At 38.2% G+C, this 13,240-nt stretch overlaps 1 protein-coding gene across 1 annotated transcript; it reads left to right on the top strand.

Moving 5' to 3' along the window:
* Positions 1–2,087: 2,087 nt before the first annotated feature.
* On the top strand, positions 2,088–13,234 carry LOC112138918 (interleukin-20 receptor subunit beta). The gene is made up of 6 exons (XM_036211162.1): positions 2,088–3,661; positions 6,331–6,457; positions 10,336–10,526; positions 10,637–10,758; positions 10,836–10,983; positions 12,773–13,234. Exons 1-6 carry the CDS (start codon positions 3,562–3,564, stop codon positions 12,991–12,993), a joined length of 909 nt encoding a protein of 302 aa, XP_036067055.1. The 5' UTR covers positions 2,088–3,561; the 3' UTR covers positions 12,994–13,234.
* The last annotated feature ends 6 nt before the right edge of the window (positions 13,235–13,240 follow it).

Raw genomic sequence — 13,240 nt, 5'->3', positions numbered from 1 at the left:
AACATTCGTGTTTAAAGAATCACTAAGAACAAACAAACAGCTGATGCTGTTCATTCATTGAGGAAGCTGAAATTATGGAACAAAAATTAAATCCCTGACTTAGATTGAGATGAGAGGAAGCTCAGGTTGACCTTCTGACACTGTTTTTAAATTAATTCACTTTCTGTCTCAAAAGATTCATCATAAATTTGGATGTTTTTTTATATACCCTTTTAATATAACGTGGAGTGCCACAGGGATCAAATTCAGGCTCCATTTTATTTTTTTTACACAGAAATCTTTAACATCTAAAGTAATCACCTTGTTACAGCTATGTGAGGACATGCACCATCAAAGCCAGGAGTGGTCAAACAACGGCCCGGGGTCATATACGGCCCATCAAATCTGGCCCCAAATGGGGATTAATTACGACGATAGTCCTTTTTCGCATTATTTTTCCTATGATGGCACACTACAAATACATTGGCCGTTGTTCAGGTGCATCCAGGGTGTTATTTTGTTTTTCTGTGGAAAATATGTCATTTTTTCAACGTTCACCTGTGATTTCCGTTTCGGAGAGTATTTCTTCCGATCATTCCAACGACACATGAACGCAGCAATTATGGTTTTTCTTGAAAAACATCAAACCGTTGTTGCAATTGGCACTAAGATGAGAACTAAAGTCACAGTTTTGAAATAAACATCCCACAATGTTATGTATTAGTTTTACTTCAAATTGAAACATGTATTCATCCAGACTTTATGTTTTTTTTTTTCTTTTTTTATTCTCTGGTCCTGGTCTGCCCCTTCTGTTAAAATTTAGTTTCTGATCCACAAGTCAAAAAGTTTACCCACCTCTGATCAAACTCATGGTATCTGAGAGTTAAAAATTGTATTTAAGTCATTTTTTCAAATTTTTGCATTTAAACAGTTATGAATCTTTGAATTGGGCTAAAGTTTGTTAAGGCACAACGGTTTACAGGATAAATCTTTGTTTCTATCTGGGAGGTGCTTAGTTCCTGTTTTGGGTGATCACATGACTTTTAGATTTGAAGTTTCTCCATGTTGAGATTTTAGTTTTTGAAACATTGGGAGGATCGATTCTTTTCTAAAGACATTTTTGGTTAATTTCTCTCACACAATCTGATTATTAATTAAAGAGTGAAAAGTGACACATCAATAAAGAACTGATTGATTAGGAAATGAGGAAACTGTTTAATTCAGATCTGATCCTGACTAAAGAAACAAGATAAATCTGGATTTAAAGCAAGAAAAAAATAATCAATTTTTAAAAAATGTATTGAATTTAAGTTTTTCTTTCTCACTATCTCTGTTTCTTAAATTCAAACAAATACCTTCATTTGACTGTAATAGCAGCTGTTTTGTTAATATTTAGTTTTTGCAGTGAGTTGAGGTTGACTCCATGAGGAAAACAAGTGGACCAGAAACAATGACCAGAGTTTGTTTGCCAGTTTCGTGATGACTGAAACAAAAAGCAGCAGCTGGCTGGTTAGTAGTGTGGGTGATTGTGTGTTTTATTGCTTTATGGTAGGTGACAGTTAATGATCAAAGTTCAAAGTATGAGACTTTTCTCGCTGTGCTGAAGCAGCTCATCAGGAAACAGAAAGAAAGTGAAGCACGGCACCACAGAAAATGCTAAAAATTCTGGCTTTTTTCTCAGCAGTGAATCTGAATCACATAAAAAAATAAAAAGATTTTTTCCTGAGAAAACAGTCTGTCAGATAGTAAGTGTTAACCCTTTTTTTGCTTAGAGCATGGGTTTCCAAAGTCGGTCCTCGAGGGCCGGTCTCCTGCTGGTTTTCCAGAAACCAACCTTATCTGCTGCTGATTACCTGGATCAGGTGTGTTTGGTCATTAAGAAGCTTCAATGGAAGGTTGGTTGGAAAACATATGGGACACCCCTGGCCTAGATCTTTACTATGAATACCAGAAATATTTGTTTTTATTTATAACATTTATTTTGCTAATTCTATGACCTGACCAAGTCTCTCTTTGACTTAAAACGTTTAATCAGGTGACAGAAAAACTAAATCTACTTTTGCTCATTTCACCACAGCTTAAACTAAAGTCAGTTTGTGACATGTGAGCCACCCAGGACGGACCAGGATGAGAAGTGAGTCAAAGGTGACTCACTTGTTGGAATGCCATCATGAGGCTGCAGACGACCAGTGAACAGATCGTAATGGTGAAGGACTGAAAGAGGGAGTGTAACTGTCTCTATAAAGATTAAATCTGTACAGATCAGATACGAATATTTAGGTCAGGAGCTGCTTATGTGGACAGAAATACCTCTTAAAGTGAATTTACTGCATCAAAGCATCAACTTTAGAAACCTTAACAAATAATAAAAAAATAATTAAAATAGCAGAAATTTTGCATTGATTTACATCTAAAAATCAAACTAATTTTCACTTAAAACTCAAACTTAATAGTTTCAAATTTTCAGTTTGTTTGAAATGTTTTATTTTACTTGAAAATTGTTATTTTTTAATCAAAACTACATTACAAATAAACATAGATAAAAAAGAAAATCTAAACAAAATAGTTTCCGTTTTTCTGCTGTTTTTCTGGTTTGATCTGTTCATATCAAGACATCCGATCTAATCCTCCATGACTGACAGTGAAAACTACTTTGCTTCATAAGCTCCACCCACTCCTTGTGATTGGTTCATTTGGTTGTTTACTCTCTTCACCATGACGAAGTTTTTTTCATGCAATTAGTTTATGATGGAAAATTTTTGGAATTGCATGTTTACATAAATGTAATGTTTTAAAATGACTCATTTGGAAATAAGGATGTTTTTTTCAAATTTTTCTGATTTTATTTTTTAATTCAGATAAATATGTTATTTTTTTTCCTTTTTAAGCTTTATTTTACTCATCAGGATTACTTACCACTGTTTGTCCCGGCGTTTTCGGGTGACCACACAACCATCTCTCTACGGTGGTCCGTGGAGGTCACAGGTGGATGACAGCATGGATGTCACTCCTCCAGGTTCTTGTGGTCCCTTGTTCTTGTTTCTTTGTGCTCCTTCTGCAAATTCTCTGAATTTACAGCCCTGATTTTTTTGTGCTCCATGAAGCCTCTGTATAGATGTGACCTTATGTCATGTGGATCTGGTTTGGCCCTGGTCTGGCCTTAAGTCAGTGCACTTCTATGAGCCTTAGAGCTCCTCAGGTTCTTCAGGAGTTCAAGCTGTTCCACATGCTGTTATCTTGGACTGCAGAAAACTGGTTAGACCGGATCTGCACCCCTGAGCTCGGCGTCAGCATCTGGATCCACCACATTTTCACTGCAGCCTTAGAACAGAATGTTTACAGCTCTCACGTCTTCACAGACACAGGATCACTGCTGGATTAAGAGTGTCATATTCTGAACAAACTTGCAGGCTAACTGTAACATCTCTGGACTATGATGACTACCACCTGACAACTGTGCCTCCACAGTGAGGTTCTCATCTTCTTCATGCTGGATTTTGGTTGATTTTTCCCTGAGCAGCAAATCCAAAAAGATGCTCTCCGGGACAGGATGACTTCTTGAAGCATTTGTGGATTCAGAACATGAAAGACTCCTTTTTTCTTCTGGTGTTTGGGACGGACAGCGGAGGGATGATACTCACATGTGCTGTGATGGTGGTGATCCTGGTGAGCTGTCCAGACGGTGAGAAACTGTTTAAACCTGGTTATCACACCCAGAGAGTTCATGAGATGCTGCTGAGCTGTAACCATCTTTGTTAGCATTAGGAGAACATGTTTCAGACTCGACATGTTCACTACAGTTCAGACAGCAACGTTTTTAAATTAGTGTCAAAGGAAACTCACACAGGCCACGAAGTGTTGAAGAAAAGAGAAACTAAAGAAAATGTTAAACTAAAAACAACAAACAAGTGCTTGAATATTAGATAACACAAGATAATAAAATTACTATAGTAAAAGACAAGTGTTAGACAATAGAGGACTGTTCTGTGAACAGTTTCTGTTGAAAGCTGCATTGAAAATAATGTTTTCACTTTAAACCAAACTATCCAAGAGCCCCCACGTATGCCTTGGTGCAGAAAAAGTCCCCATAATTCGGTTCAATCAAAATCAGACAAGATCCTCTTAATCTACAGAAAAATGGGGAGAGTTGGAAAAACTACTCGATCAAAGCCCCTCCATGCGTTGTAATTCCCTTTAACCCTCGATGCCCATTGATGCAAAGTTGCATTAAACCTTTTCTGCTCCAAATGTAACTTAAATTTAGCATCTACTTTAAAGCAGAAAACACAACTGATTGTTTTATATACATATACATGATTACATTCAGGTATTTTTTCATAGTTCAATTTATTTACAGCCACAAAAAATCCTTTATGTTTTTTTCTCTCAAAGAGATGCTAAATTCACATTTTTTGGTGTAAATATACATCAAAAGGCATTAAGGTGTTAATTTTCATTGCACCACATGGGAAAACAAAACATCAATAAGTTTTCTGTGGTTGAACCCTGATGAGTATGTAGAGTTCTTGTGTTCCGGAGAGGATGAACAAGATCATATGAAGACTCTGGGATAAGTTTGTGTTTTGTGCATCATAATGTCTTAAAGCTGGTTCATGGCATCTTGACTTAAAATCTCCTTCCTTGTAATGTTTCACCACTCATCAAGTGGCTTCATGAAACCACTTAAGGACTTCAAGACTCCCTAATAAATACTCACTATGATATACAAAAATACCAGAATAAATGAGAACCTTCACTAACAGACTAGTTGGGAAAGTGTTTTAAAGTCATTAAGTATCAGATTTTGGTTGTCATATTCAAAGTTAACCAACTTTATCATACCTGGCTAAAGCTGTAAAAAGAAAATGTGTTTTCATGTTTCCTCTTCGAGTTAAAAACATTTGGAGTTTTATTTGTGTTACAGCATTGACCGTATATAAGAACTGGACTGAGTGACCCCTACATCATTGTGTTCCAAACAGGAAGTGCCCGCTGGCTCATAGAACCCAAAATCGCAGACTTCTATTGAGAAACAAACAGCTATTACTCAGTCGTCTTGCTCTGCTACCTCTTTAAACGTGTTCTTATCATATTTTTGTCTGTTGTGTTAATTATTTAAATCATAAACTGACCAAACAAATGCCTTAATAAAAGGATGTGGTGCCTGCTGACCCCATGTCAACTGCTCATAATGTTCTGCAGACAGATTTTGAGTAACCAATAATGAGCCCACTTCTAAGTGGTAGGGGTGTGGCCTTCCAACAAGCTAGCTTAAGCTAACTCCTTACCAACGAGCAGTCGACACAGAGAGGTTGAGTCAGATCGACTCTAAACATGTTCTGCCCACTGACGAACTCTGGTTCCATCATGGCGACGTCTAAATTCCCCAAAAATGGCAAATGAATTACAGGCTGGGGAACCAAATGTAAGTCATAGAGGTGATGTCACACTCACTTGGTCCAGTTCTAAGGTACAGTCCATGCATTACAGTCATGGTGGACTTTCAGAGCTCATTTGTCAACCGCTAACAATCACAAGAGATCCCGATGAACAAACATTACGGATTAAAATCTTTCAACAAAAAAAAGTTTGGCGGTTTACGCATTATCTCTTTCTTTCTGTTATACCAAAGTTGCTTAGATTCTAAAAATAGATTCACACAATGAGACATGAGGTTTCTTAACCCGAATATATTTAACATTTTTGTTCAAAGCAAACAAACCGTGACACTTGTCAGACTGGTTGTGAAAGCCCAGTACTTGAGTGGATGTGACCAGAAAACCAAACAGGTATGCAGACATGTTACAAATCACCTTAAACAATGTAAACACTTTTTTAATAATCAACAAAATTACAGACCAAATCAAACGGCTATGTTTGTACTATAAAGATAGTTAATTAAAAATGGCATGTTGCATAACCGAGAACCAAGAGGTCGCTCAGAAGAATGCACTGAAGTACATTCTGAGCATATATTTGGCAACACTGGAGTGTGATGACTCTCCCCCAATGAGAAAAACGACAATTAAAACAGTCTGGAGAGAAGCAATAAATGCAAAAATAAAAATAAGAGAGCTCTCAGCTATGAACTTTATCCAAAAACGAAGCTTTTCAATGATATTCCTTAGACTGACTGATGCAGAGAGCTGCTTTGTTCTCAACATTGTTGAGAATTGAACGTAAATGAATCTTAATATGTTTTACACTTTGAGTCTTTTTTATGGGAATTCCGAATCTCTAAAACTTAAACTCTTGTATTTCTCTTTTACAAAAAAGTTTGTGGTGACAGAAAGTATCAGAAAGTGGTGCTGCATACTCGAATAATGAATCCTTTCACATGTATACCTGCAGATATTTGGACGCTGCCCGCCCCCAGCAGGGTCTTCGTGGACTCTGTCAACATGAAGCACATCCTGAGGTGGCGCCCCCCACGGACGGCGTGCAACACCACAGTCCTGTTCTCCGTGCAGTATCAGGGGTGAGTATCGACTGTGTTTCAGCAGCCGGTCTGCTAGAGAAGGAGTTGATGTTCTGCTGCTGTTTGGATCCAAAGTGAAGTCAGTTTTGAAATTAACTTTTTGGCCATAAATGTGCTTAGAGGGTTCAAATAGTGTGATGTTGTGTGTTCAGATTGAAATACCAAATCTTTAAAAAACAAACAAACAAAAAAAGGTTTAAGTAAATACTTGATGTTTAAAGTTTTTAAGTGATGACTCACTGTAACAAAAGTGAGTCAGCAGCAGGTGTCGGTTTCTAACATCTTTCTAAAAGGAGAACAAGGAAGTTCTGCAATCACTAAATCCACACGATGACACCTATACCCAGAGGGAGTTTCCATCCGTTTGAGCTAATGTCAAACTATTCCATATTTCATAATGCATACCGAATGCCTCTGCACTCAGGTTTGTTTATCAGTCGTTGACATACCGGGCTGCTTCACAAGCTTGGCTTGCTTGGAGTGCCTTTGAGCAAGCCGCCTAACCTGCCAAGCTGCTCCTCTTCTAAATGCCTTTGCATGCAGACGGTGATAAAATCAATCAATCACTCGGAATCATAAATCACACAGACAGCTGCTTCTGCTTTTGTTTCTGTGGTATTTATACATATTACCTGTGCGGTTTGATGAAAATGATAAGAAAAAAATAAGACCTAAATGTAATTTAAAAAAAGGCTGCAGAGATTTTTTATTATAGTAAGAGAGAAACAATGATTTTTGTGGAATGCAGATAAAAATTAAAATTAAAATAAACATCAAAAGGTTGGATTTAAGGTCATGTGCACCAGTTCCACCTAAACAAACAACTCCAACTCCTGCTGTTAATAATCTTTAAAATAGCTTGTATTTATGATTTTTTTTTTTTTACTTTGTCTATAATTATACTAATATTGAACGCAGAGAATTTAAAGGCAGAAATATGATTGTGATGGTCAAATATGATTGGCTGAAAAGAAAGGTGGATGATTTAGCTTATGGTTCGAGGTGAAATTCTAATTGATGATGGCATGTAGAGTTACATAACAACCTGTACCTGTAAGTGAGGTAGATCTTCTTAATTTAAGTTGCACCAAAGCCTCACCTTAGACCAGGTACAGATAACTTACTGCTGGTAATTATCAAATTCAATGGTTTTTCAAAGTGAACTGTAATGTTATTTTTTTTGCTGTAAAATGTAAGCATTTTACATTGATATGAGGACTTAATTAACTGTTTCAATATTCCTCTTTGTGATCACCTGGTGAATCAACCTGGCTCCAATGGAAATTACAGTGCTAGCAGAAAAAAAAATACATTGTCTGCCATATTTTGCAGATTTTGGCTGCACTTAGAATTTTTTCCCTTTAGAGATCATACATACCATTATTATTATTTGTATTTTAATACACATTTCCAGAATTTCCTTAGTCCATGTAATCTGCATTGAACAAACACTATTTCTAAGTATCTTTAAGCAGAAAAAAGACAACCCCATGTGTTATCATAATCTTTTATGTCCAGTATTTATGTAAGCATAATAAACATTGAAATGAAATAAATTTTTGTTCCCAATTCAAGAGAAATACCTCTTGAGACTTGTCAAATACTGAAACCAGTATGCTTTCACCTGCTTTCAGTTACTGTTTTAGACAGGAGCTCCCCAGGGCACTGGTGTTCAGGGCGTGGGAACAAAAATAGTGAAAGTAGATTAAAATAAGCCTTTTTTTCAACCTGTTAGTTGAGAAATCGGAAACAGCTAAAATGAAGTAAAATAAAAGCAGTTTTTGACCAAATGTTTTGAATGATTGCTAAAGGGCATATTTTGGTTTGCAGGAGGAGCCCAGAGAGCCTAAGTGATGTTTAATGGAGGTCAGGTCACCAGATGTTAAGGGGCAATAATCAGGGTTTCTGTTTTATTTTCATCTAATTGAAGTAAAAGAAGTGTTAGCAAGTTTTTAATCCACGAGAGGCAAAGTCATATTTCGGAATCACCAAAAGAGCAGTACAATTGTAGCTCATCAGCATATAACATTAAGAAATATTTTTAAAACTATTTGTAATATTTTCCAAAAGGATTTATATACCAAAGAAATTCACCAAAATCTGAGCCCTGAGGGACACCATGCAACAGGGGGGCAACTTGACCTTAGATTATTCACACACCTGACAATTGTTCTGTTGGAGAGGTCAGAGGAAAACCATGAAAGAACAATCCCAGAAATTCCTAATTCATTTTGTTGTAGACATAATAAGGTCTTGTGATCAAATTAGAGGACAGATCTAATAAAAAACCAAAATATTGTATTGACCTGAGTGTGTAGCCTAGCCTGCAACTAAGACAACTTATCTCCATGAATGCTTTTAAATCTAGATTACAAGCACATGAGACTACTTTAAATTGTACGTGTTTTAACTAATATATTTATAGGAAATTTTAATCAGCATTGTAAATGTGTTGTATATGTTTAACTTTTGTTGCATTTAATTGTTGTATTGATTCTTGCCAATGGCTCCCGTGAAAAAGAGATTTTAAATCTCGATGGGACCCACGCTGGTTAAAACAAGGTTCATAATTATAATAATAATAATAATACTAATAACAACCCAGATTGAAATTGATCTAAAACGCCATATTAAATCAAAAAAAGTGTCTACTGTCTTGCAACAACTTTTTCCATAATCTTTGCTAAAAAAGGTAATTTTGATATTGCCAGTAATTACTTGGCTCCAAATTTGGCTTCCACATTATTGGATTTAACGTTGCCTGTTTAAGAGAGTTGGACACTACACCAGTTGATAACGAAATATTTATTAGTCTGACAACCAGTGGACCAAGTACATCAAATACCTTTAAAAACAGTGGGTACCACATCACGAGGGTAGAAAGAGGGCTTTACTGTTCCTAGAAGAACCTTAACATCCTTAGGAGTCACAAGTGAAAAGGAGGACCATAAAAAAGAAGAGGAAGCACATTGAAAATTATGTTCTACTAACCCTGATATCATGAAGCTTTTCCAACAAAAATATTAAATTTGGTTGCAGTCATATTTGTATAGACAGACACTGGGGGAACTAAATGTGAAACAATGGTATGGATAGTTTCAAACAAGATTTTAGGAGTTTTTTTGGTTTGTGTTCACGAGATTGGAAAAATAAACCAATCTAGCTTACATAGTCATTTCATTAAGTGATGAAATCAACTCTCTTAAGTGGAGTCTGTGCGCTTCTAACATTAGTGTTTCCCAAACTTGCAACACATTCTCCTGCTATCTATGATATGTTGATTCATCCAGGGAGGGATTATTACAGGTAGAAGTTTTAGATTTAACAGAGGCAACCTCACAGACAGACGATGGTTTCTAAAGGACCAAGCAAAAGAAACAAGGTTGCTGATGTTGTTACAACAACAACTGGGCTCAAACATTTCAGAACATTTCTCAAACGTTCATGACACTGAGCTGGGCTACATTTAGGCCAAAAGAAAAAAACAAGCTCTAATGAATGACGTTAACCCCCAAGGGAGGAAAAGCGAGGAGGGCAGGAATGCACAAAACCACATTCCACTTCTTCTCTCACTTAATAAAGACAGAATTTTCTCAAAGCAGAGATAAACAGAACCGGTTTGACACAATTATAATCAAGTAGACCGCAGGAGTTTGGGCTCTGTGTCATTCCTGGACAAAAACAAGCAAAGTAAGGTCCATTAATTAAAAATTGGTGCCAGATGTTTGTTTGACAAGAGAATTAAGCCGGTTTTATATTTTTTTATGTTTGAACTGGTGAGCTATGTGTTAAACTCTTGACTTCAGTGTTTGGTTGAAGTGTTGACGATCAGAAGGGTCAAACACATCCCAGATCTGAGCGGAGCTCCTTTGTTTCAGAGAGTTTGAGCTGCTGCTGAAGAACGACAGCTGGATGGACGCCTTCGACTGTCAGCAGATCCCTTCTGCTCACTGTGACCTGACCTTTGAGATGGGATCCGACTCCGACTACGACATGCGGGTCCGGGCTCAGTGTGGCTCGGAGATCTCAGACTGGAAAAAACTCGGCTCCCCGTTCAACAGAAGAAACAGTGAGAACCCCACATTTTCATCGCTATAAAAATGTTCAGTCTGCAGAAACTTGATCTTTAGCTCATGAAGCTAAAAAAAAGGATGTTTGAAGTGAGAATTTTGCTTGCAGCTCAGCTAACAGTGCCTGAAATGACGGTGAAAACAGCCGGTGATACTCTGCAAGTGTTGATGAAAGAATTTCCTCTTTCTGCTGCTGTCAGCGTGACGGTGTGGAAGAAAGATGAGCAGCAGGTCAGCCCCACTTCTTCATTTTTTCATTGTTTGTCTGTTCTTTATTAACTGTATGGATTCATCCTTTATTTTTCTAGAAATCGGTGTACTCAGTGACAGCAGAGCAGCCGACGCTGCTCATCGAAGCCCTGCAGGAGGGGACGGTGTACTGCGTCACGGCTCAGCTCATGCTGCACTCAGGGGGTCGCAGCAACAGCACCCGCCCCCACTGTGTGTTAGTCACAGGTATAGAAACACAAACGCATGTCTCCTCTGGAGGGTTAGTTTTCCCTCTTTAGTTTAGTTTAGTTTAGTTTAGTTTAGTTTAGGGCTGCACGGTGGCGCAGTGGTTAGCGCTCTCGCCTCACAGCGAGAAGGCCCCGGTTCGACTCCCGGCTGGGACCTTTCTGTGTGGAGTTTGCATGTTCTCCCCGTGCATGCGTGGGTTTTCACCGGGGACTCCGGCTTCCTCCCACCGTCCAAAAACATGCTTCATAGGTTAATTGGTGACTCTACATTGCCCCTAGGTGTGAATGTGAGAGTGAATGGGTGTGATTGAGGCCCTGTGACAGACTGGCGACCTGTCCAGGGTGTACCCCGCCTTCGCCCTTCAGTAGCCGGGTTAGGCTCCGGCACCCCGCGACCCCGAAAGGGATGAAGTGGTCAAGAAGATGGATGGATGGATAGTTTAGTTTAGTTTATTTCATTTTCAAAGAACACAACAAAAATTTTCATAATACTCTTTTCCTTGGTGAAAATGAAAGGGAACAGAAAGAAGAAAACTTACTGTCTCTACCCCATTAGAATGTATTTATTTCTGATTCTTTTCTGATTCTATTCAGTTTTATTTCCTGTAACCTCTTTCTTTTATTCTTTCTCAAAAGGTTTTCCCTTTTTGCCAGGCCACGGTTGTAAATAAAAATGTTGTTCTTAATCTGTTCGGTCTGAATAAATAAAGGTTAAATAAATAAAAATACAAATTTAACTAAAGCAATCAAGCTATTTTAACCAAATGTATCTCTTTGTATTATAACATAAAAATGTCAACTGGCTGGCAAAAGTGACAAAAGCAGACAAATATAAGCAAACAAAAAAAAAAAAACAGCAAAAACAACAACAAACAACAAGGAAATACACCAAGTACCTCATAATTTTTTTTTAATATAACCCATTCCCAATGACCTTATAATTCATATTGTGTAAGTATTTCTTTTTTCACTGTTTTTTAAATGTAATAATTAAATTGGACTCTTTTCTTTACATTTCAAGATTATTCCATAGTCTGATACCCTGCACCAAAACAGTTTCTTTTATATTTCAAATGTATGTACAAGGGCTGCACGGTGGCGCAGTGGTTAGCGCTCTTGCCTCACAGCGAGAAGGCCCCGGTTCGACTACCGGCTGGGACCTTTCTGTGTGGAGTTTGCATGTTCTCCCCGTGCATGCGTGGGTTTTCACCGGGGACTCCGGCTTCCTCCCACCGTCCAAAAACATGCTTCATAGGTTCATTGGTGACTCTAAATTGTCCCTAGGTGTGAATGTGTGAGTGAATGTGTGTGTGATTGAGGCCCTGTGACAGACTGGCCACCTGTCCAGGGTGTACCCCGCCTTCGCCCATCAGCAGCCGGGATAGGCTCCGGCACCCCCGCGACCCCGAAAGGGAAGAAGCGGCCAAGAAGATGGATGGATGGATGCTTGAACATATTCCTAAAGCTTTATATTTCATGCTGCCACAAATCTCTGCAAATCTCAGTTATCTTTGTCTACAATCCCTGCATTATTTAGATTTCAGCAGAAAGCTGCTGTCTTTAATCTGTTAAATTTGAACGTGTTAAGCCAAAATTTCTCCAAAAGGTTCTGGATAGAAAGTCCATACTCTCTTGCTCTGGATCACACATCAACTTGTAATTCATAAACTGGTTGAGGCCAAAAATCAACCCATCAGTGTTTTCACTTTGTGAACGTGTGCAACTTCTTCACAAAGATTAGCATGCTGTAGAGATGATGAGCAGACATCTCTGCCCCCCTCCTGCAGGTCCAGAGGCTGCAGCTTGGAGGACTCCCACCACCGTGACTGTGACCGTCATCGTCATGCTGGGGCTGCTGTTTGCAGTGTTCTGGTCTGTCGTCCACTGTCGTCTGGGCTCGTGCAAAAACTTCTTCAAGAAAGAGGAGCAGCCTCAGGCGATCGGCCTGGTCAGTGATCGTCCTAACCTGCACTCACGAAGAAACATCAGAAAACCTGAGTGTTGTTGAGAAAAAACAGCTGATCTTTAGCTCCCTCTGCTGGTGACACAATACCATTGATTTTCTTGAATGTGAAGGAAATATTCAGATATTTTAGGACGTTGAAAATGTGTTTTGATATGCTTGGTTACAGTTTTTATGTCACTAAAAGAAAATATTTCTTAAAAGAACTTGAGACTGACAGAGGATTTAAAAACATTTCCCCACTCATTATTGATACAGATTCCTGTTTGTCTACAGGATTTCCCGGTCATCC

This window comes from Oryzias melastigma, unplaced genomic scaffold, assembly GCF_002922805.2.
Source record: "Oryzias melastigma strain HK-1 unplaced genomic scaffold, ASM292280v2 sc00747, whole genome shotgun sequence".
Taxonomy (NCBI): Eukaryota; Metazoa; Chordata; class Actinopteri; order Beloniformes; family Adrianichthyidae; genus Oryzias; species Oryzias melastigma.
The sequence above is the reverse complement of the archived record's forward strand: the minus strand, read 5'-3'. Positions and strand labels throughout refer to the sequence as shown.